The sequence below is a fragment of the Etheostoma cragini genome, chromosome 21 (assembly GCF_013103735.1).
Source record: "Etheostoma cragini isolate CJK2018 chromosome 21, CSU_Ecrag_1.0, whole genome shotgun sequence".
Taxonomy (NCBI): Eukaryota; Metazoa; Chordata; class Actinopteri; order Perciformes; family Percidae; genus Etheostoma; species Etheostoma cragini.
This window is the reverse complement of record NC_048427.1, coordinates 8,880,378-8,905,734: the sequence shown is the minus strand read 5'-3', so window position 1 is coordinate 8,905,734 and position 25,357 is coordinate 8,880,378. Positions and strand designations below refer to the sequence as shown.

The 25,357-nt window shown below is 38.0% G+C and overlaps 3 protein-coding genes across 5 annotated transcripts in view; 1 reads left to right on the top strand and 2 right to left on the bottom strand.

Annotated features, from left to right (window-relative positions):
• Positions 1-1,488, bottom strand: part of nhlrc2 (NHL repeat containing 2) — a 16,075-nt gene extending 14,587 nt beyond the window's left edge. The window contains exon 1 of the mRNA XM_034860218.1: positions 1,253-1,488. Coding sequence (XP_034716109.1) covers positions 1,253-1,460 — 208 coding nt within the window. The 5' untranslated portion in view covers positions 1,461-1,488. The remainder of the gene's footprint in view (positions 1-1,252) is intronic.
• Positions 1,489-1,563: 75 nt separating this feature from the next.
• On the top strand, positions 1,564-11,903 carry dclre1a (DNA cross-link repair 1A (PSO2 homolog, S. cerevisiae)). Its single transcript, XM_034860216.1, has 9 exons — positions 1,564-2,344; positions 3,264-4,649; positions 4,744-4,877; positions 6,304-6,422; positions 6,774-6,917; positions 7,158-7,303; positions 8,316-8,470; positions 9,531-9,672; positions 10,624-11,903. The coding sequence occupies exons 1-9, from the start codon at positions 1,924-1,926 to the stop codon at positions 10,788-10,790; spliced, it is 2,814 nt and encodes a 937-aa protein (XP_034716107.1). The 5' UTR covers positions 1,564-1,923; the 3' UTR covers positions 10,791-11,903.
• Positions 11,904-13,406: 1,503 nt separating this feature from the next.
• Positions 13,407-24,406, bottom strand: LOC117936821 (pleckstrin homology domain-containing family S member 1-like). 3 transcript variants are annotated; one of them, XM_034860224.1, is made up of 16 exons: positions 24,325-24,406; positions 23,527-23,563; positions 23,041-23,138; positions 22,827-22,945; positions 22,543-22,677; positions 21,951-22,026; positions 21,777-21,806; positions 20,686-20,742; positions 19,589-19,660; positions 19,351-19,466; positions 19,143-19,193; positions 18,910-19,035; positions 17,233-17,355; positions 15,101-15,190; positions 14,275-14,410; positions 13,407-14,153 (listed from the first exon to the last, which is right to left on the bottom strand). In XM_034860224.1, exons 2-16 carry the CDS (start codon positions 23,552-23,554, stop codon positions 14,064-14,066), a joined length of 1,347 nt encoding a protein of 448 aa, XP_034716115.1. In that variant the 5' UTR covers positions 23,555-23,563; positions 24,325-24,406; the 3' UTR covers positions 13,407-14,063. The 3 variants fall into 3 exon arrangements, with proteins under 3 accessions (XP_034716115.1, XP_034716116.1, XP_034716117.1); XM_034860225.1 differs by having other exon boundaries at positions 24,293-24,393; XM_034860226.1 differs by lacking the exon at positions 23,527-23,563 and having other exon boundaries at positions 24,325-24,398.
• Between the last annotated feature and the right edge of the window lie 951 nt (positions 24,407-25,357).

Sequence of the window (25,357 nt, the reverse complement as noted above, 5' to 3'; positions counted from 1 at the left end):
CTCTGTTGAAGCTTTTATAAAGCAGCTGAAGACACATTTGTTTAAATTCGCTTTTGATTCTCGTCTGTAAACTTTGGGTTGTAGGTTGTTATCGTTGAAATTATTTCATTGGTCATTTAATAATTGGTATTAATGGTATTTATTTAAGATCTACATGAGGAGGAGATTATGGCATCACAGAAAATGAATTTGGTTACATATTATATATTTTAAAATGTCTCTATGACTCTTCAAAAGGGAGGATATTATTTGTGCAAATTAATAAAATGAACTATAGTGACTGAACAGCAAATGAACAGACATAAGTGTTTTAGTCAACCTGATTAATAATTTAATGAATAAATAAAAAAATCTTCTGTTATGTGGTCCTGAGAGGTTGGGCCCAGTTAAGAACCCACGCAGCTTTGTTTATTCTGCTGATTGATCCCCATCTACTGGTGCAATGGAATACTGACAACATACTGCATTACTCAACAGAGGACCTAACTGTGGCGTTGACTCCAGAAGCATTTGATGGTTTTTAAGCTGCTTTATTTGGAAACTACATTTGCAACCATTTTCATTTTTCAATGGGCCAACACTATTCATATTATCAGGTGCTGTGACAACTACAAGTTGTTAGGTCTTGTCAAGTTGCTACAAGTCATTAGGTAGTACCATTTTACACTGAATATCATGCGGTTTTGGACTGACAAAACAAGACATTTATAGACATTACCTTGGACATTAAGAAACCTTTTTTTAAACTATTTTCTAACATTTTACAGCCCAAAGGATTAATCCAGAAAATAATCAACAGATTAATGAAAATAGTCGTTTAGTTGGAGCCCCAGAACATAATAGTATGCATTCTCTCTTAATATAGATTCATGGCTCCCTGATTATGCCATACTCGTTATAAAACGAAAACTCTGAAGAAAGTCAAGAAAGTCAAGAAATCATAATCTGATACACTGTTGCAACAAAACACTCCACAAAAAAAAGTGGTGAACGTTGAACCTTCACAAAGCAGCTAATTCTACTTCTCTTCCTGACAGTGTTTTGGAAGTTCATAATATTCGTACCTAACTAACTTATAAAACACTTGTGGATTTAAAGTATGGAAGTTCTAATAAAGGAAAGAAGAGGAAACCCTAAGCGTTCAGTTTACATACTGTAATGTTGAGATCCGAATGACATGTTAGAAAACTCAAGGCACACTGTAGAGCAACAGAGAGACACTTAGCAAGCTAGAGCTGCAACATGGTCTAACCTGTCTGGAAATCGGGTATCTTCAGATCCTCTCTCTTGTCTAGCTTTTTCAAATACTCAATGACAAGATTTTCTTTCTCTTGTTGTGTCGTAGCGTCATCTAGGGCGCAATCCAGCTCACTTTGGATAGAAAATAAAGCTGAGAGGCTGTACTGGGACGCCATGTTTCCAACAACAACCAGCCTGCTAGGTAAACTCAGAAAGAACATTCAGACCGCTGATTTCGACACAACACTAACATTTAAAAAATATATTCACCAGAAGGATTTGTTATCTTCATTTTAGGGGACCTTAAACTAGATTAATTATCAGTAAGAACGTTTTGTAATTGTTTTAATGGTCTTTTGCTCAAATTGGCTCGTGAAATAGGTGGAATGTGCTGTTCTGTTTCTTTACTTGTCTTTACTACATTCATTGTTGTTCTGGCGGTAAGCAGCTGGCAACATATTTTAGAACCATAGCTAGCTACATTATGAAGAAATTAGCCCCAAATTGTAATTATTAGTTATAAAAAACAATTTTTGCAGCGGGATATCTCCTCGCAATACTATGAAATCTACAGTAGTCGTTAATTTTTTTGTAATGTTTATTATTTTCGGTAACCGCGAGATGTTATCTAGCTAGGTATCGTTAACACTAACTTTAGGGACTTCACGCTTTTCTGTGCTCCAAATGTCAGAGAAGCACGACTCTGAAGATGATATTTGGGAGTATAAACCTCTTGAGAAGAAAAAGAAGAGACACGAATCGTCGTTTGCAACTGTGACTAAAAGAAAATGTACTGTCAGAAAAACCTCCAAGAGAGACTCTTCCTTTTCACTCAAGTCACCTGACAGGAAAGTTCAGACAGCTGAAAGTAGAGATTGTAGTTCTGTTGTTACTGGAGACCGCAGTTTAGAGGCGCTTAATCTAGGCCTACCCTTAAAGTTATCTCCTTCTAGTGACACGGTGCTAACAGACAATGCTGCTGCAGAGGGACCTTCCGCTGGAGACTTTTGCCCTATGTGTCAGATGCCCTTTTCCATATTGGTGGTACAGACTCACAGATGGCATGTTGCTGAATGTCTTGACACCCCCAGAGACACATGTAAAGGTACAGACATTTATACTTCCTCATATATTTTATCTAAGAAAAAAATACTGATACAAAATGTTTTATTATTATTGCACTCTGTACATAACAAAAACACTTTGAAATGTCATATGCAAGATGTCCTTCATAATCACTCCATCATACTCAAGAAGTAATCCCAATAATTTAGCACTAGACTCCCATAAAATTGGGGGGACTAACAATAGATAGATCAAAACTATCAAAATCACTGTGGTAGAGCCTAATTTGTAATCCCTAGGAGTTCCAAAAAATATCAGATTATGTATTTCCCACAATGCAACTTGATAGCATCCTTCATCATGCTGCGTTTAGGTCATAAGGGATGAATGGCAGAGACAGGAAAGCTTCCTGTGTTATTATCAAGTGTTCACGTTATCTGACAACTCAAGGAGGTTGTATAATTGCAGTTGGCCATGTTAGGGTGAACAAATAACATACAGTGAAAATATTGCACTATATTCTTTAAACTTATGTTTAATTACATTGAATGGTGGATTTTAACTAATGTAAGGCACCTTTGTATTATAAACCTCCAAGTGTGATACAAATCTGAGTTTCTCAGCCAGTGATTACAACTTGAATGTTAGAAAACATTATTTACAAGTCAGAAACTGGTAATTACAGTAATTCTATTGTGACATGAACATGGCCTAATATGAGTTTGACCACAGGGTTTCTGTTAAGCTTTGCAGTCTCAAACCCAACTCAAGAAAACATTGAATAAATAATCAGTGTTATTTGTTCTAGAAAAGCTCCACACTATTGTGTAAAATCAGTCCCCTCTAAGTTTTTGAATATCTGTGTTATCAAACTGCTTTAGCATATTTTGTAGGTAGGTGCTTCTGAATGATTATTATATTGTAGCCTGCTGAAAAGACTAATTTGTACATTCACACAGAATGTCCAGATGGCCTCCGGTGCTTCTCCACCATTCCTAACCATTACAAGAAATTCAACCACACCCTCTTGGCCAATAGTCGAGCAAACAGTGACACAGCCCTCCTCAGCCTGTCCCAGCAGGCAGGGACCAGCGGGAAGACTGACCTCTGTTGTCTCCCAGGACCGATGAACAATGATGTGGATGGCTCTATTTTAGAGATTTCACAGGATAATGTTTTTAGTCTTTCTGCCATTTCCAATCATAGTGTCTCCCCTCACAGTAATATCACTGGAACACCTCCATCCAAACTTAAAAATGGACTTCTGTTACTGCGCTCACCTGGCCCAGAGGATTTTAAGAAAAAGAAAGGATGGTCATCCTCTAGTAAAAGACAAAAGCCTGTTAGTGCTTCTCAAGAAAGTAGAACAGAGCTTTCATCCACTCCCGTCAAATCAGAGAGTGGAATAACAGCTTGTGAAGGTTTAGCCAATTGTGTACCTTCCCCTGACAACAATGATGCAATATCCTATTCTCCACTTTCTGAGTTCCCTGCAGAGACTGAAGTCCATAGTAGTGAATGTCGAAAAGCCCTTTTTAAAAATGATGCATTTGAAAACGATATTGAAAACTCAATGGTGCTGTTCAGTGATGGTTTCTCAAGTGACGATGAGCTCCTCACTGGATTTATGGATGCTTTGGAAGCCGATAATGTGCAGATAAAGGATCCTGCTTCCCAGCTAGAGTCAAGTACCTCATTGTTGCCCTCTAATCAGCTAGCTGCTTCTGCAATTCCTGAAAATAAAGCTGAAATCACACGTGAAAAAGAATCTCACGGTAAATCTACATGTGCCATCAGTCCATGCAAAAACAGTATTCAGTCTCCACAAAGTATTGTTTTAGAGCACTTGAGAGAAACTCTTTTAAGCTCAGATAGCCTGCATTTGAGAAACTTGAAAGACAGCAGTGTTCAAGTGCCTTTATCACAAACCTCCACTGTCCAAAGATCTCAAACCATGCCGCCACAGAAGGGCCAGCTCAAGGCAGGTCAATCTTCTTGTCTAAAGCAGACTGACATTGGAGTGTTTTTTGGCCTCAAACCGCTCATGGAGAAGGAAAAAGTGGTTCAGAGTGGACCAAATGAACCCAACACCACCCCTGGTCCAGCACTTGGTGACAACTCAGGACCCCAGCGACAAAGCAGAGCCAGGCCAAGAAAAAGCAAGGCTGACACAAACGCAGATACCTCACAGGACACAGGGACTGTAAATAATAGCGATGTGGTGGATGCCCAGGGAGAAGCAGGGAAAGGTAGGACCAGAGGATGGAGAGGAAGAAGCTGGAACCGAAGGAACGCGGTGGGAGAAGTAGAGTTACGACGTTGTCCCTTCTACAAGAAGATTCCAGGTCAGTGAGTGACTATATATCATATATTGCTGCATAGATTTAAAGGTTAATTATTTTGTAATCAAAAAAATATGTAAAATGTTATTGTACTTAGGGACAAAGTTTGTCGTAGATGCTTTTGGGTATGGAGAGATCGAGGGCATCACTGCCTACTTCCTCACACATTTCCACTCAGACCACTACGGGGGATTGACCAAGAACTCCACACTTCCAATCTACTGTAACAGAGTAAGTTAAGCTTTGGTCACTGTAAAATACGAATGACTTCCAGTAGTATTTCATTTTATTGGTGCTCATGCTATGTATTTTATATGGTGGCTAAGTGTACCTTATGTTTATTCCGGTTGGGTTGTGCATTAATTAGCCATATTATAATCTACACCACTGTATTTTGAAGTCTTAGTCAGTTATATTACCATATTATTTTTATTACCTTCTCTGCATGAGACCATGGCTTTGTTTTTGCTCTTTTTTTTGCTCTTACATTAAAAACTGTTGGACAGGGGTTTTTACTCCAGATTTCATTCGACGATTGCTGAAACTGCATCCCACAAACCCAACATTTTTATATTTCATACAGGGAAAGAACAGTGTGCCAATTTGGATACTTTAACACCTTTTTTTTTTACACAGTTTTGTGTCATAAATAAATGACGTTTGCTCTGTTATTCCAGTTCCAGTACTATGGAAGACCTTAATTTTGTGAAAGTGCTACAAACCTTTTTATTTATTATATTTATTTGCATCTCATTAAAAAGCTCCTGACTGATCTCCTTTACAGAATGCATGGAGGGAGTGCCTTACCCATTTGTTATCTCACTGCACTGCATTGTCTCGGTAATGGAAAATTTGCCTCCGGTTGGCAGCTTTGAATACCAATTTGCCAATGGCTCTGACTATATTGGAGTTGATTGAAATTTGAAACCCTTTTTTGACACAGTATTGGATAAAAACACTTCCTTCCCAGGAAATTGAGTTTGTCTGGGCCCTTAGTTGTTCTTTCTGTTTATAGCATTTGTTCTTACTTTGCAAATGTTGCAGCCAATTTTGGGGTGTGGATTAATCAATCAACTGAAATGAGGTACACAGCAAAACAATTACAATTTTAAATTTAAACTTTGAACCTCTTTCTTGTTTAAATTAGACCTAATTTGTTTATAGTATTTTACCATGCATTGCACATTTTCTATTTATTACTGGGATATTAAAGAACATAACTCTGAAACAAATTAAAAAGCCCAATAGTTTGTATTCAGAATAAAAGTGTTTTAGTGAAAGAGGCCAGATAATCCTGTCAAATGGGTCATGATTTTTCACAGTGTGGGCTATTTTGGGATTAAAACTAAAAACAGATTTGCAAAGACTCATTGGGACTCCATTGGGGTTTTATTTATTTGGTAGGTCACATAAATTCAACTTGGACGTTAGGTGGGTCATAGCCCAGAAAAGTTTGATTGGTAAATAGGGGTTGTTGCTTAGTTGTTTATAATATACAAATGTAGAATAGTTATACGGTGTTTACTCAACCAGTTTTCCTTTTTTTTAATATAAAACATTGAGTTTTTTTCTAGCTCTAATGGCTGCTGCCGCATCACTAGATGTAAATGAACCATAGAGATTTATGTTGACTGACAGCTGCTCTTCTCCTGTTCAGATTACAGGGAACCTGGTGAAGAGGAAACTGAGGGTAGCAGAGCAGTATGTCCACATCCTCCCCATGAACACCCAGGTTACCGTGGAGGGGGTTAAGGTCATCCTCCTGGATGCCAACCAGTAAGTCATCGATCAGTCGTTAACATCAGCCATATGAATGTCTGACACTTAGTTCAAAGTCAGACTGCCCTAAGCCAAATGCTAGATTGTTTCACTGAGAAATACTTGTTGTTACATGTTTTGACAGGGCATTTTCTTCAATTGGCTGTTTTTGAATTAAAAACTATTCGTACCAACAGTTGTGAAGGCCAGTCACTACTGTACACCTGCATTATTGACCACACTTTTCTTGACAGTCAAAGCTTTTAAGAAGACACATATCTTTGTTTATCACACAATGAGTACTTTCTTCACTTTTTATATATATAGCATATATCTAGCTTCACCTCCTGCCTGCATCTGTTCTTTCAGTTGTCCAGGAGCTGCCATGCTGCTGTTTTTCCTGCCTGATGGACAGACAGTCCTCCACACGGGAGACTTCCGAGCTGATCCGTCAATGGAGACCTACCCTGAGTTACTCAGCTGCAGGGTGCAGACACTCTACCTAGACACCACGTTAGTACCTGTCTGTCTCCCCACATATTTATTGTACGTACCAGTGAGGTTACTAAATGGCCAATGGGTTGTTACTGTAAATAAGACTCTTCTCAGCCAATGTGGATAAATATTAGCTGAAATGTGTGCAATTGGTTGTACTTCATGTCCTCAATCCTCTCAAGCAAGAAACTCAATAAAAGTGATGCAGAAGCCCAGAGAAAACTCAGATTTTCAATGTAAGCTCTTGTATGCCTATAGGTACTGCAGTCCTGAGTACACCTTCCCTATACAGCAAGACGTCATCAACTTTGCAGCCAACACAGCTTTTGAACTGGTGACGCTTAACCCACGTACACTTGTGGTGTGTGGATCCTACTCTGTGGGAAAAGAGAAGGTCTTTCTAGGTGAGTGTTTAGTCAACATTTTGTCATACCATGGCATACCTGGCATGATTTAAAACAACAAATGATTTCATAGAGTTATGCCGTTTTTAAACATTTTTACAAATTAAACAGTATTTTTTCAAGTTAAGGAGGAGTGAAATGAAAATATAACATACAACTTAGGTCATCCTTTTGCTTAGTAAAAAAAAACAAAGTAGGTGTTGTCGAACCTACTCCCATGGGCACCCACTTAGCTGAAGTGACTAATTATACTAAAAGATTTAGGTATGGGGTTGATATAGCTTGCACATGATTCAAAAACAGTTTGATCATTAGACTTATTAGGTTAATGATAAGTGAAATGTTTTTGATGACTAATTATATCAGTGAAAATTACATGTTAATGTATTCATTCAATTCTGGGAACAGTGATATTTCTTTGACACAAACTATCCCACAGAAAGTAAAATATGTTTCTAAACCTAAAAGGAAGACAATTGGATTTTTGTCTATAGCTTTTGATCACTACCTGACCTTTCATCCCTCTGAAAGGGCATGTGGAATTACGTGTATTGAAAGGGAGCGCTGTGTAGAATTATGGATTTGTCTGTTTTGGAAAAAAAGAGCCAGTCTTGTGTCCTCTAGTGATGCATGAAAAATGCTTTGTTCCACTTTGGTGGTGTGGTAGAGTGATGAAAAACAATGTTGTCCTCACAGACGGTGAACATTATGCATTCGTTATGTAATCACCTTTTGCTTCAACAAGCTTTGCATGGTATTGGAATGGAAACAAATCTAGAGCTGATTCAATTGACTACAACTGTACTCAGCCAGTTAGTTCTCCGTTATTCAACAAGAGCACATGTTCTCTGAAACACTTTACAAGGTAGTGAACGCGATTAAATATATTCAGATTGTGTTTTCATTGGAGGGGGTCGGTTATTATTAACTGCAAGTACATACTAGGTCTTAAAATGAAGGGCTGAATTGCCCACATTCCTGCTTCTTAGACCTTGCTCTGCTTCATTTGTAGCACTGGCAGAAGTTCTTGGGTCTAAAGTGTGCCTCTCTCGAGACAAATACAACACCATGTGCTGCCTGGAGTCTGAGCAAGTCACACAACGTATAACCACCGACTGGAAGACATCCCAGGTCCATGTGCTGCCCATGATGCAGCTCTCCTTCAAAGTATGTGCAGCAGTCTAATTTTCCATTAACTGATAACAGAAATTATTCCTATTTTAGGGGCATGTTTAGGAAACAAAGGACGTCAGTAATAAAAGTACTGTATCTATCAATAACTACCAGTAACTATCAAATATATCTCATCAGACTCATGTCCCCTAGGCACTATCTATATTTATTCACTGCTTTTAAGGCCATGTATTTGGGTAAGTTTGACAATTCACTTTAATAACACACTACTTAGTAAAATGAAGGGGAATAGAACTAGCTTGCAGACCTTTTGTGTAAATGTTTCTATTGTTTAGTCAAGGGCCCATGTCAAATGGACAGTTTATTTGGATGCGCAAACACATCTGTTATTCTGCTTATGGTCGATTTATATGCAAGTATCTAGGACAGCAATTTAAATAATTAGGAAATGCTAATTATGATGACCAAGCACAACATCTCTCCAAAAGGACTAAAACATTTTAATTTGCCATCTGTATTACCACAGATAAGTCCCTGAGTTGGTATAATTCAAGCATCACTAGGCACTGAAAGGCTGACTTAGGGGAAATATGGGCAGTTTCATTGAGAACTTTGATTAATGACTTTTTGAGAAATTTTTATCAAGAAGAGGACAGAGTCACCTTGAAATAAATTGTTAAATTGATAGAAAACGGTATAATACATTTTGAAGTTAAATGTTTGCATTGTAAATAATCTCTTTATAGTTTTATCAGCTGGCAAACGAGTGATGTGTGTGAGTAAGTCATGTTTGGAGGTTAACTATTTGAAAACACAGAATAAGCTCAACAGCTGCACAAACATAAGTTATCTTTACACATTTTGGAAGAGAGCTTTATGTATACGTTTAGCAGCTGTTCTTGGTGGCAACAAGGTTCTGCAATATGTTGTCACATTTCAGTTCATCAGCATGTTATACATTTTCAGAGATCATGCTCACGTACTACATTTCCTTGCTCACTTTTACGAGCTGCATGTTAACGTACAATGTGGTGCCGTTTGAAAAAGAAATTCTCACTTCCATATTTTCCTCTCACTTTCATCTTGTCTCCAGAAACTGCATGATTACCTGGCCCGCTTCTCAGGACAGTACGATCAGCTGGTGGCCTTCAAGCCCACAGGCTGGACCTTCTCCCAGCAGGTGGAATCAGTAGAAGATATTCAGCCTCAAATCAGTGGCAACATCTCTATCTATGGTATGCACTTACATACCACATTAACAGAAAACCTCGAATATGCCACTAGGCCTAAAAATATTCTAATGAGTAATATTTTTGTCATGAGTAAATCCTTCTTGCATATCTCATATAAATTAGAACTGTTAAGGCCGTTAAATAATATTTTAAGGTCTTCTGCAAAGTAGGTGTTTGAATTGTTAATGCACCCTCACTCTTTTCTTTTTGATCCTAATGATGGTAAATAATCTTTATTGTCATCTTGAAACACTGCCAGGAATTATCAGCCATCTGGCCTGTAACCTACATCACCAGCTAGAGGCTTTTGATATGCACAGTCGCACATCATTTCTTCCTCCTCTGCAGTTTGCGTGTCAGTCAGGTGGAAGCCAAATTGCTCTCTCTCTCTCTCTCTCCCTCTCCCTCTCCCTCTGCCCGACTTGTGTTGTTTTGCTCTTCCTCGATCTTCCCAGCCATAAACTATTACTGCTCCTAATATTGTTCTATGCATGTGGGAGGACTGACTTTGTTCTTGTTCAGCTTTAGCTAGATCCAAATCTGTGGAGGGGCGAAGGTAGGACAAGCAGGAGGCATCAGCTTTCTGAGGCAGTGCCAGATATGTTCTTATTTTCTCCTCAAAACAAAAGAAATGATGCCCCGTTGCTTATCTGACTGATTCTGCCATGCATTTATAAGTTCTGTGATGAGGGTGAGGGTTATCTAAGCAAATGATCCGATTGTAAGGGAAAGGTCCTCTGGTTCAGCTCTGAACCACTGCTTGCCTCCTTTCCCTACAGGACTTGTCTCCTTAATATATAGAAAATAGAGATAAATATAACCTTCACTTAAAATAACTCTTTGAAAAACAAATGTGGTTTATGTTTGGGCTCATTAGCCATGCTCTGCTTGGCTACATTTGAATTGCCAATGTTTGGGTACACAATGATGGCAACCCTTTTGTTTACTTGACAGGAATCCCATACAGTGAACACAGCAGCTTTCTGGAGTTGAAGCGTTTCGTCCAGTGGCTTCAGCCCCTCAAGATCATACCGACAGTCAACAATGGCAGCTGGGCTAGCAGGAAGGCTATGGAGAAGTTCTTCTATGAGTGGCTCATGGAAACTAAAGCTACACTGTAGTTTATTAACAGGTAAACTTTGTTCACAGGTGGACTCAAAATAGCCTCTACTGCAATTTGGTTCTACGAGCAAAACCAATTACTTCTCAATACCGTATGACCGTGGGGAACAAATATATTTAAACATTACTCATTGTTTTACCTTTATTGAAGTTGCCTCAGACTGCTGAGCTCATAGCAATAATATTTCAATGCAGATTGAGGGGTTGTGATAAAGTAGGTGAACATGGAGTGAATTCACATCTATTATAAAGTTTCTGCTTTTATCAACAAATGTCTTTAAAACAACTATAACCGTAAGCCGTTTTGTGTAAACATGATCTGAGGTGGTACAACATAACACACAATTAGAATTGTTTATTTTTTTAGTAAAAAGTATTTTACAATGTAATTGAATTAATTGGACGTGTTCACTGCCTGCTATGGCCACCTCCACCATTAGTGTCAACAATATATTGCTGCTTTAAACTTATGCAGTTTTATAAGTATGTTGTCCTGTTTAAACATATAAAATAAATGTTTCATTCTTAACCCCCCTGTTTTTTTCTTGTATTTGCAACATTAACCTGTTCATACTACTTGTTAAATGTCAAAAATTGTACATGAGATTGAAGATGAGTTTTATTATAAATTGCAAACTTGGCAGAATCAGTAGTTTTTAAGTTTGCATTATTATGAATTTTCACTGCTACTGTACATTAAATTCATTCCCCATTAGAGCCTCTTCAGGAATAAATAGTGGTGGAGGAATGCTACTGTGTGGAAATGCAAACTTGTCTTGAACAGTGTGCTGCTGTCAGATCTTTCAGTAGTTTATCTCTGAGACAACAGAGACATGCCTTACAGAGATGGAGCCTTCTGACTATCTGTTTCTGATAAAACAGGCTTTTCAAAGAGTTGCTGCGGGATTTCACCTTAATGTGGAACTTCCACTTATCCCATCTGCCTGAGCTGTGCGTGTTCAATCTCAGCGGCCAGAGTGAAAAAATGTTTGCCGCAAAATCTGTACATTGTAAAAGTTCAATGTTGTACCTTAGATTCGTAACTTGCTACTTTTCATCACTTAAGTTTTGGCATAGCAGTGTTCACGATAAATTGTTACCCTTATAATTGGTTTTAAAACCATCTCTGGCATTTCATTACACCCCTTGCCTCTCTTTCTATTTCAAATCATGCATGTGTCGTCATGTTTATCTCCCACTTTACTCGGCTGATGTAATAACCACTGTATTACTATCTCTGCCCACAGCGAGCCATTTCCAGTGAGCCATTTCTGATAATGGCGAATCATATTCTTTCCTTAGGCATGAATTATATGTAATTCATAATTCATATATTTAAGTCTTGCCAAACTGAAATTGGATTGACTGGGGCACTCTTTGAAATGTATTAGTTGTGTCTGATTGTGAAAAAAATAATTACGTCCACAAATAATGGACTCTTGCATATGAATAACAAAAACATCTTTGCCGTTACGCAGCTGTGTCAGACTGTGCCAAATGTGACAATTTTTGGCACAGCATCAGCCCCCAAACATGACACCATTGCTCAAGGCAGGTTAACTCACCCCACTGGCTACGGCACCAAAGACTACGTGGAGGAAATCCGTAAAATCAGCCCAAAGGGTAAGAAAACCCATAACTGCACATTGCATTTGAGCACAAAATCCACAAATCCTTACTTGCCTTGCCGGGCCAGTCATATTTTCATATTTTAATTTCAGTGTCTTTTTTTTTGTTGATATAGAGACATAGAATATTACTTTTTTTCAATTTTTTATCCATCCAAGAAAGTTCAGGTTGTTACTCGAGCCTTTACCCTGCTGACAGGATTACAGAATCCAAACCAAAGTTTTTAATTAAATTCCCTTTAGCTCTTACTTTATGTTTCAGTAAATAATATATCGGCTGATATTCCTTGAAAAAGAATAAGAATACGAGAGGTTTTTTGAAACTGGTCATAAATGATGTGTTGTCAAAATTTCTTCAGGTGTAACAGGACTCTTGAAATATAAACATGAAGATAACCTTTGAAGCTTAAACTCTATTTAATGGATTTTGGAAGTAATGGAATTGCTAATGGGTAAATTGTGTTGCTTAGTAACAATTCCAATGAATTGCGTATTTTTGCTGCATAAACTCTGCATTCCTTAGTCCAAGAAAAAGGCAAACTGGTCAGCGTTTTAAGTTTTCTCATATAATGTTACAAATAAAACAGATTCAATGTCTTAGTACAATCTGTATTTGTTGCACACTTGCAAAGAATGGATTTATTTGTAATAGAGAGTATTTAAAATTCATCACAGCTTGATTATCACAGTTGAAGAATTTCCTTAAGAAATAAATGTCCTGAATAATGTCTTTGTTAGAACTCGTATCTGTTTAATAGCTCTATTAAAACTTGAAACATTAATCTTGGAAAAAGGCTGATACAATGTCATGGGAATATTAACAATGTTTTTACAGGCCAGCTTTGTCCTTGTCCCTTGTGGACATTATTTAGCATTTTAAAAAAAAAGACAGAATGGTTTGTAACACTTCAAGAGAACAAATAATGTTTTGCAGATAATTTACAGTTGATGTTGTCTGGGAGTGGCAGTGGCGTTTTTTTAGTTGTGTTTTTTTTTAGCATTTATGTCTTTTTATGGATAGGACAGCTGAGATATGAAAGGGGAGAGAGAAGGCTGTTGATGAACACTGTTGTTTCTTGTCATCTTGGATTAAAGTTAAGTACTAAAAATAGTGTTTTTACAGAAGTCTGTGTACAGTAACCATGCACATTTGGGACAGTTTTATGCACTAAGTGCCTCAATTTAACTTTAATCCTGTGAACACTTTTGTCTTGGGTCCAGGAGCTTGTGGCATGATTAGCATCATACAGGTAGAATGAGGAAATAGCTCTTAGTAAAATCTCTGCCTTTTGTTTCCTTCTAGGGATGGTTTTTGAGAACAAACTTCTTATTTACAGTAAGTACAATACACACTAAAATGACATCATAAATTATTCTGGTAAAACTGCAAGTCATTGTTCACACACCAAGTGCATTTGAGCTGTAAATATATGAGTCACGATGGATGAGATATTAAAATCATGAACTCTTTTTTTTTTTTTTTTAACTTTTACCATCACTTAAAGCTTTTTAGATGTTTATATTGAATAAACGGGTAGAATGACAGATTAATAGGAACTGCCCACAGCTCTGGCAAAATACTGTTGGTTGTCAAAAGTGGTCAATACATGGTACAAACCAACATGTTAAGTAACTGTTTCATCTCTAATGGTCTGTTTGTAGTCCGTCACTGCAAGGACAGTTTGGTAAATGTAGAGGCTGGCATCCAGGTAGACGCAGAATGGTCACTTTTACCTGAAAAGAAAAATGATTTACCCCTCAGATGAGCTTGACTCGTCACACATTCATCAATAACTGCAAATTTCATTAGGCACTGACAATGTGTTAGTGTTTTGCCGTTGGCTCATACATGTACCTCATTCTTGAGACATCTGCTGAGATAAATGTTGAACTCCTCCATGCTGCTGGTATGCAAGTCATTAATCGCCAGAATTTGGTCTCCTTTGTGAAACAGGCATGCTGTCTGTGGCTGGCCTGTCCACCCAGAAACACTATGACACACACACACACTGTTTTTTAGATTCATTCTGTAGCTCTTTTGACATTTTTGATTTTAATAATTTGTATTTTGTTTGTCTATCATAGTCAAATAGACAAATTAACCCCCTGTTTTCATCCAATTGAACTTCATCCAAAGAACTGGCATATACTAATACTATAATCCTCAACATCTCGCATTTAATGGCTGAAGACACTGAATGTCTTTTGAAAATCGAAACCCACATGTATTTCCAATCAGAAGATTACTGCTCTCTGTTCCACTGCAGGTCGACTTGCATCTTATGGCTTGTTTACACCGGCTGCGTGTCAGCTGCGTTGTTCGCACGTCTATTTAATGAATCCAGCTGTCTTCACAGGTCGCTTTTAATAATGACCTGAAGCATATCATGCTTCAAATCTATTTTCTACCATTTTACATGTGTGACTACCGTGATTGGGGGGTGAATGACCTACACTCAATACTAGGCCTGAATGCATCTTGTAGACAGTGATAGAGGACTGAATCTGCTCTGCTCACATGTTGCTTTTACTACACAGCCTTTGAGATTGCCAAGCAGTTACTAAATCTAAATCCAAGCGTTTACAAATGATCTCAATCAAAGCAGTCCAATATTTGAGACTTTCATTTTATTTTATATACTATAATGAGTTAATGTGTCTTGATTCATAGACAAACTTACCTTGGTTTTCCATCCACTTCTGTTAGTGTCAGGTGTTTTTTTAAATCTGCCTGTTTGACCTTAATATCTCTCTCCTCTAGGGTGTTCGGCCTTGAAAGAAAATGACAAACAACAAAAGCTTTATTTAAAGCTCCTGTGCACAATATTCAGAACATTATTATAGCAGCAAACCAATATTTGATATGTAAAGACAGATTGGAGTAATGGCGTCCTGAGCTGAAAATGAAGCCACACTCCCGCTGTGTGTAGCCAGTCCAGCTGCAAGTGAGTGCTAGTGCATTTAACCTCATGCGAGTCCCTCACTTTGGCATCGGCCTTTGACAAAGAACGGGTTGTTGAAATCTGGCCTCTCCATTTCACTTGTGAACAAGCACACAGAAACAGAAACTTGTGGTTTTTATTGCCTCCTCAATTATAGCGACATGAGTTTCTGCATAGATAACGACATCTAATTTTAATTGAACAACGCATTTAAATTCCGGTAGAAATGCGCTTGTTTAATATTGAGCTCTGCTTGTTATTCATCATACCAGTGTCTGCTTGCAGAAACCAGTCTAACCAGTCCAGCAACATCTCATTCCAGGTCACAGCATTCCTATCTAATTACTTTTATTTGTTCTCTGTAAGCATGACAAAGCTGTTTCTGACTTTTTGTTGGCAATAACCGAGACCCGGCTCATATGTGTCAATCATCAGTCCTTAGGGATGCAATCACAGGTAGACATCTCAGTACAGTAGTAAACCCACCCAGGATTTTGAAATCTGATTGCCAAGACCACTTCGTCTGGGTTGCACATTACCACATTCTTATAATAGTTTCCAGGGCCACATTGAAAGACTATCTACTCTACTGCAAGCGCACTAATTCACTGGCTTTGTCCACGACATCTGAGCTGTATGTAGCTCTGTGTTTTTGGCTGTTTTTATCAGTATTTTGAAAGTATTTCTTATGTCACAAAAACCACAGAGAGTGAATCTTCTGTTTTAGATGTTATTAGCAAAATGCACATTCAAAATGTGCCTTTGGAACTGGCTGATTGCTTGGCCTGTGGTATTACTGCTTGTTGCTTTCTCCAGAAATGATTATACCCCAAAATTACCTACAGAAGGACCCCAAAACACTTGATATGCAACCACACTGCATAGCCTACTACTGACTTACTGTGTACTTCTACTTGTTAACAAAACCTTGTACTACTACATTTACCTGAGAATTTTGCAAAATAAGATTTTACTCACAAAATGATTCAATATATAACGTTCCAAACTGATCCAAAGTAGTAGATCTGAAGTAGATTGGATGAATGGTTCATGAGATATTTCAAAGACAGATGCACACACACACACACACACACACACACACACACACACACACACTAAAACACCCACAACCTGAGGTTCCCTCGATTTATAAAATAGATTATTACACAGTAATGTGTCTGTGTTTTTGTTCCAGTGCTCTGCACAGATTTGACAATCGGGTGCCTGATTTTACTTTATATCCCTAGCTCTCTGGCGATTTGTGCAACATGGTTGCTTGGCAAACGCAGCGGTCTCGATGGCATGGCAGTCCCCGTCGGCTGCCGGTAGACAATAACCCTACATTTAGGTTAATAAAATGTACTAAAAAATCCACACATACTATATAAGTACCTCTGTTGTGCAGAAATAACGTTTTTTTTATAAAAATATGTATTTCTGAGAACTTTAACGAAACCGATGTTTGTGTTCATTTGCGTCTAGAGCAGGGAAGGACATATGCACATATGGGGAAGTAAGATCTGTTCACAAGTGGTCACTCTAGACACATTTGGAGAAACATGCTAATGTGGAGATCTGAACAGACGTACTTAGAGCTGTCTACTTGTGATCAGAATACCAAAGATGCAGGTTCTTGCCAGGTCTAAACAATCACGCAGACAGTGCCACTGTGAGAGTTTCAAATGAGTCCTTGTACAATTACAAGTAAAGCAAATGTTGAATGAGTACCCGTAATAACCTTCTGCTTCAGTTGATCATCACACCCACATAAAATGTACCTATTTGTAATGTATATTCTTATTACAAGAGTAGTGTCATAGTGTCTTCTGTTTAGATTCAGGGTCAATCTCACCTTTCAGGGTTCATCTCACCTTTTAATAGAGCTTTGTCTTTTCAGTGTGTGCACATCTAGTATCTCCGGCATCTCTACAGGAGAGTCGGCACCATTGTCACTGGAGCCGCTGCTGAAATCTGACGTCAGACGTTTTTCTTCACTGCAAAAGCAAGTAACTGCATGAGGAATTATATCATCAACTCTTGGTATATGTCTCATTACATTCAGTTGCTGAGATATTGTTTGTTGACATCGAACATAAGACATCTTGGATAGACAGTGGAAATAAACCACAACATAGCCAACAAGGCCAGTGCTTTATGTTGAGTGTAGCACAACATCTGAATATGCTCTATGGAGGGGGTAACTCACAGACAGAAAGTATTTTGGTGCTGTATCAAAAGCAATGGTCTGTCAATGGACAGAAGTCCACATTTTTCCTTTTGGCTGAATAAAACGACCGTGACAGAAAGGAAAAACGCTTGACAGATGGTCTGTTAAACAAAAGGGGACCAGATGTCTTGAGATATATTCAAAAATACTTTAGAAAAGCAGTATGGTAAAAGCAAATCAAATTCAAATCACAGTAAAGGCACAACAGGCATTCTGATTATGAGACCCTTTACAAAGGAATCTTTTAACCCATATGCCAAATGTAGTAGAAAAAGTGTTTTTCAGTGTGGCAGCACAGCAGGTGGCCAGCAATCAGACATTAGTGTGAAAGCAGAGTTATTACAGTTTTGTAGCATATGTAGGAACAGCAGGAAAGAGTATTTTTCATACAGGAGAGGATGGCATGAAACAGCTGGTAGAGTCACTATGTGGATGTTATTGCTGATTAACACAGTGGGGCTGGGAAAACAAGGAAGTTACATCTGATTGGCTAAAGCCAGCTGATAAAGTCAGATTCACATAGTGAAGTAGTTACTCAGATGTGGGTTGTTTTACATGCTACTACCTTAAAGCGACTCAAAGCTTTAAGAACATGGACATTCCTCTTCCAGATAAAAAGTGTACTCATATGAATTTCTTATTACTTTGGTAAGGGTGTGTTTCTTCAGAAATAAAACACCCTTTCTGAAGTCACTGCATGCAGGGGTTTTAAAGCTAAAGCATTACTTGGTCTGGTATGACCAGTGGCTTATGGTGACTAACATTAGCTAAAGATATACAGTACATGGTTTTATAATGGTTATCACTGAGTTGGTTTGCTGACTTTATAACTTTGCCTAACTTCTAGCATTTACAATTATCCCATAATTGTCACTTTTAGCCAAAATGGCTTCTGTGTTAGCAAAAAGGTACAATATTTCACTGTGACTGCATTATGCAATGTAGCTTATTAGGGATCTAAGAATTATAAACAAAGTACAGCTAACAGCTGTACAAGGTCTATCACCACTTACACTGTTATGGGGCTCTCATGTACATAAGTTGCCAAACAGTCTCTGAGGTTTTGACTTTCTTAGATTCTTGACTGGTCCGGAAGTGTTAACAGTTCTGTGCTTTACCGATAATATTGTCCTTGTTGTCAGTCTAGGTGTTTGAGCCAATGAGGCCACAGTTACCACTGATGACAGAGCTATTTTGGTATCTAGGGCACTGGCAAAACATGTTACACAAAGAGCATAAGGCACTGACAAAGTGAAAAGTCAAAAATACACACATGGCCCACAAAGAAAAAACAACAACCTTGCATCAATCTGAGATCTACCTGTCCTCAGCGGTTGTTTCCTCATTGAATGGGGATAATGGGGAAATCTGTGTCTTCAACCTGTCAAAGACTTCAGTTACATGCCTCATCAGTGTGCCTGTTGTAACCTCCTCAACTTCAAGATCCCTAGAAGCATTTGACACAACGAACTGATTTCAACAATAATCAGTGATTATTTATCATCATTAAGAAACATGTTTTTAGTGATCTGTCACTCTGTAAATCAAACTTACTCTTCCTGAGCCACTTGTGCATTTTGTCTAACTCCCAACATCGATTCATATCTACAAATAACAAGCAAAAAATAATATGCGTATGTTACTTGAACAAAGTAAAACTAGTGAGGAGGATTTTTTGGTTTTGGGCAAATTATAACTGGAAATAATTAAATGCATCAGAACAACATAACATATTGTCACATATACAATAATTAACACTCACACTGAGTCTGTGCTTTTGCGGCGGGTTTTACATTGAAATTGTCTTAAGTAGTCTCTTGGATAGTCATAGATTGGATTTACAGGTTCCGATGCACGTCTTCTGGTGTGATCTTCACTCTGCCGACCAATCGGAAAGCAAAATGACATACTATGTGCAACCGAGAGTCACCTCAAATTCTCCCTCTAACATTAACATTAACTAACATTTGAATAAATATGTGTTTTACTAATTACTGTACCATTGTTTTTACAATGTCGTTGTCCAAAGCATTTGAAGATGGATCAGACATGGACCGAAATTTTGACTCTGCCTAAAAAAGAAAACACTCTTATCTGTACAATATTCACACATTTTTCACATTATTCTGACAGCATAAAGTTTCCTTCATAGATAAATAAAACATCCTATTGAAAGACCTGAATTTGAGATCTATGGGGGTATTTAACAGAATTTCTTTTTTTAATTTGACCTGAATAACAAAACTGACATCAAGCTGCCTTAAATTGATCTGGGTTGATATGTAATGAGAGTTAACCATTATAACGGTTTGTGAGTCATTCTTTCATTCTCCTGGCACTGAACTTCCAAATATACCTGATGGCATTTTTCCATTACATGGTACCTGCTCGGCTCGACGGCGGGGCCCAGTCCTCCTTTTTCCAATGCAGATTAGTACCGCCTCGTGTGTGAGGGGAACGTGGTTGGTCGTAATAGTAGGAAACTGCCGTAACATAAAGTGACCCACACACAGAACATAGAAGGTGTGTTGTTTTTTATTCTTAGCATGTGGCTGTTGACATATTAGTTTCAAAAGAAGCTGGAGTCTGCAAAAAAAAAACGCTGGCTAAACTACTTAAACACGGTGGGTTTGTTCAGGACACCCCCGTCTGTCGCTAGCAATGATGACGCAGTGAACAGTGACGATTCTCTCCGACCAACCAGTAGTCTACAGGTTTTCGTGTCGCCTTTTGGTATTGCCTCAGCTCGCTTGGAACCTTGACTTACGTAGTACTAATAAAAAATATCTATTAAAAGGTACCAGGGACTTTTTTTCATTATGGAAAAACCGAAAAAGGCGAGTATGGTTGAGGCGAGTCGAGTAGGACCATGCAGTGGAAAAACTTCATAAAAGTTATGAGCTAGAGCACCATGGGTTTCTCTAAAACGATGGATACATGTAGAGGTTGTGTTCACATTTTATATACAGATAAATAGTGAACACATGTCTTTTCTGACACAAAAACAAGAATGTGGTCATTCACTGCAGTCAGTCTCGGTGAATCTAACTATGGAATAGACTGGACATTAGAAAGTTTCATGCAGAGCTTCACCAACCTTTTCAGAAGAATCAGAATCAGAATCCACATTCTTCAAAAGGGGGTTCGAAATAACCTGGTAAACAGGAAGAGAAGTATATTTTCAAAAGTCAAATAAATGACTGACAAGCCTGTTTCATGGATGACTAATGTAACTGTATGGTGGTTGCTTGTTGTGTTCACAAGGGACACTGATAGAATTGAACTGAGCAAATGTGAAAATGGAGGCAGAAGTTGAAGAAATTAAGTAATAAAGTAAATATTCAGAACTAAAAGAAGTAAAAAGCTAATGATTGGTTCGTGTGTTGGCTTAATTTAGCAAAGTCTGGAATAGGGGACACACCTAGCCTGGCTCTAGTCAAAGGTAACAAATATGCCCACCGGCATGTTCGCTATCTCAGTTTTCCATTGTTTGCTGTTTTACAGGAAGTTATGTGTTGAAGTATGAAGGAGCCCAACTTCTTGAGTGTCTACTGGTTGCCTGGCAACTAGGGATGGGGGAAAAAATCGATATAGCATAGTATCGCGATATTTTCCGTGGCAATATCAATACACAGACACCAATTATCGATCTATTATGTGTTGGTCAGTTTGTCTGCTTGACAATTCCATTTTGCAGCAATAAAATTGAAGTGAGATGAACAAACAGAGAAACGTGTCTTATTAGATAAAACAGATGTTAAAAAACTTTCCTTTCGGCAACATAATTTCAAATTGGGAAAAATTTGCAAAAATTGTAAAATATTGCATTTTTAAAATTGCAGTATCATTTTGTGACATAAGTGTCGTGATGATATTGTGAGGCCTGTGGTAAATCTCAACCCTAATGGCAACTGCTGCTAGCCATGAAATGGTTCAGAACATAACTTCCAGTTAAACCCCACTTGTCGTTTTAACCAGTCAGTTTTTGTACGGATTAAACAAACAAGATATCATGTTTTATTTATGAGCTTTTGACGTGCTGATGGGTGGATTTAGTTACCTTTGGGCACAACCAGGCTAGCTATTTCCAGTTGTTATGCAAGCTGGCTGTTGGCTCCACCTACATGTTAATTGTACTGTAATTGCTGATCTACTCCTTTGATGTTTAGACTTAATTATAATATTTACCTTAAGTGTTGGCTCCCCAGACTGCATTTCCTTTGACAGAAAAAATGAAATAAAAAATATGTATATATAGTGAGGGACAGTGACATAGCAAGTAAACAAAAAATGCAGTGTAAGAGAAGCTTGGTCTCAATACGCTGTTACAAAACATCACAAAGAACTAAAATTTCAAAGTACCTCAGAACTCATACATCTATGTGGTCGGTTTTTCAGTGCTTCAAACAGGTCAGAGAACCAGCCGTCCACTTCATCACTAAAAACAAGAAGGGCATATCACTCCAAACATCAATTTCAAAATCAACAATTTAGCAACACAGAGTGTGTGTGGGATATTTTTTGTGGCACTTTGAAAGTGTCATCAGGGGCCTTGAGATGAGGATTGGCCAACCCACCTGTGTGGCCTAAAACCAAACTCATTTGAAAAATGTTTACTGATTAAAATGATATCATTTCTGCTTAATCCAAATAAGTTAGATTTGGTTAGAACGAAATGGTGAGCAGTTAGACTTTTTTTTAAAACTACCTTTAAAAACTGTAATTAGAATGAATAACATGCTTTTAATAAAAATGTTAGATTGTGTTTTTGACATTTTTCATTCTCACGTATCCCTAAATATATCTCCTTATTTGTTGTTGTAGAAACATAAAAAAAAAGACATTATATCTTGAGTGTGGCAAGTCAGGAGTTTTTATGGTACAGTGTAGAAAAAATGCATTGGCATTGGTAAATCAAGCATATCGCCTGTAAAGAACAGGTCCGATGACTGACCTGTTGTCCCCAATGAGGAAGTAGTCACGGCCAGCTGCCTTGATGTAGAGCACACAGGATGGGGAGCACTTGAAGTTCTTCTGGACCCATTCCCATCTCTGGTGGTTTTGAGGGCTCACATACAACAGTGAGATTCTGACAGAGGGACACAAATGAAACAGATACTACAGGGGATCTACACTCCAAAACATGCTTACTGCATTATTTCATTTAAGCGCTATTAAATACATGAAATTACTTATTTATGAATGAATTGGCATTGAATGTGCTTTGTGAGAACATACTGCGATAAGTCTATCCCTCCAAGTGGCCTGTCCCTTTCTTCTGGGTTTCTGAAGTACATCAATAGTTGTTCTTGCTCACTGACTTTGTACAGCACAAAATACCGCCTCTTCCATTTCTTCTGCAGGAGAAAATGAAAATGAGAAAGAAAATGTAATTAAAAAACGACACATAAAGAGCTGTAGTTAATTGCATCCATTAAACCTGATTTGTCACCTCTGTCTTCAACAGTCCTTGGGGAGGAGACTTTAACAGGTATCCAGATCTTATTTCCGTCGTGACTGCAACCGGTTTGTAGAACACCGCATTTGCCCCTGAGGGGAAAACAAAAGCCTATTGCTTCAATTTGCTTAAAGAAAAATTCCAAACATTTTTTTGTTGTGAAATGTCTTAGTTGAAAACGCATATTGTTGTCATGTAAGGGCCCTGTTCATGTTGCACAGACATTTTAATTGCATTTTGTGTCTATTAAGAGGCACAAAGGCTCTCTAAAACTTGCCCCAACAACTGCTGTTTTAGCTCAGTGGAGGCACTAAGTGACTAAAAGTACCCCAAAGTATTGAAGAGTGTGTAAACATTGGTACATTCCATATTTTCTTGTCAAATAAATCTATTGTGACTTGACAAGATCAGCTGTAAAACAGTAAATAACTACAAACATAAATCAAACCATAAAACAGGTTTCCAGATGTGAAACACTACCTGTGCTGCTCTTCTGGCTCTTATGCATTGTGAACACCTAAACAGATAACACAGGAATGTATCAGTCTTCGTCACCTCAAAACAGGATTAAAACAAACATGCAATGTAGGGTTTAAAAATAGCCTCACGCCTTTGTGCAAGCAGAGCAAGAAATAGAGCTCCATTCACAGAAAAGAATCCACTTTAAGGTGAAACACCTATTTGCATTATACCTATTATTGATTTAAAGATGTTTTCCTGTAAATGCAAATCTGGAGTAGACATGGCTTAAGGTATACTGCTGATTAAAAGAGTCACAGTTTCAAAACCACTAAAATGTTCCATCAGACTGTTCCTAAGGTATGAGCGTTTTTTTATGAGTCGTCAAGGACAGAAAGTGCAGTTTTGAAATCCAGCCCCCTGCCAATGTGTAGTGTGTTCAAAAATAAATACATTGTGTTCAATGGAGAATTGTTTTTAATTTCCTTACCCAAACATTTGAAAATAATACATTTCAAAGTTATAATTGCAATATCCTGATATTTTTACTGAAGGTTAAACCGTCAAAATCTTATACCGGCCCCTGTCTAATCTGCAGTAATTAAAAATAATAAGAATAAACATGCAGAAACATATTAAACATATAAACATTCATCATCCTCTTCATACCATGCACTTTAACACAAAGAGAGAACCAAATGTGTTTGCAAGTGGACACATTATATTTTGTATCATATGACAAACCAATACATTATGAAAAACAAATAACTCTAACACTATGACTCACCAAATGCACTCGTTCTGAACGTTGATGTTGACCTGCTGAGCACCTGTTCAGAGTCAGCTCATCTCACTCTCTTACATTAAGTGTTGCTTCATAAGGAAGCTGAATGCTTTTACGCACCTGTCAAACAGAAACAAGATTTTCACTCTGGAGAACTGGAGTTTCTGGTTCTCACCTCAATGGCTTTTAAGGTCTACCTGCTGTGTTGTACACCCAGAGATTTACTACAAAGATATTTGTGACAAGACAAAAGAAAAGATGATTAAATTAGTTAGTTCTTTATAATATAGTTCTCATACAGGCTAAATAGGGGCGATTAAAGTGAAGTGGTACCAATATGTTGATAGCAGACCAATATTCAGAAGTGGAATAGAAAAATTTGATCGCAAGAAAGGATTGTGGAAAAGTTGCACTGTGCCTTCTTTGTTGTTTGTAGTGTACTTTTCTGTATGCTGTCATCTGGACACAGTGTTTTGCACTTTTGTTTGGCTGGTTACATAAAAAATGTGTTCACAAAAAAAGAAGTTAGACACAAGCTTCATTAGAAGGAGTATGGGGATTAGTAGGTGCAGGCTAGTTAAAGAGAAACAATGTTTCTGATTGATGTTGGTTTTTCAGCTGAATAACAATCGTTAACATTGCGTGATCTAAGATGATAAGCAAATAAGGTCTCTCTAAAGTGGCGGTTTTGAAATTGTCTTGCACATAGCTCATGTCAGTTTGAGTGACCAGTCGATGTAGCACTCAGATGGAGCCATGTGGCCCTGCTGTGCCATGCTTGCTTTTGACCTTTCCTACTTGTGTTCGTATGCATGGGCCACTTGTGCAATGCGTGTAAAATGCCATATTGGTAGGCATGCTATGATAAGCATCAAAAGAGGCCTCCCTCAGCTGAGACTATTTTGACTGTCTCAGAGTGAAGTTGCACTTTAACAGTGATTGAAAGTGATCACACACACACACACACACACACACACTCACACACACACAAAGAGACATTTAGATGTCAAACAGGTGTTTGCCCAGCTCCACTCAAAACCTTGTTTCTCTTTCATGCCCTCTCCTTAA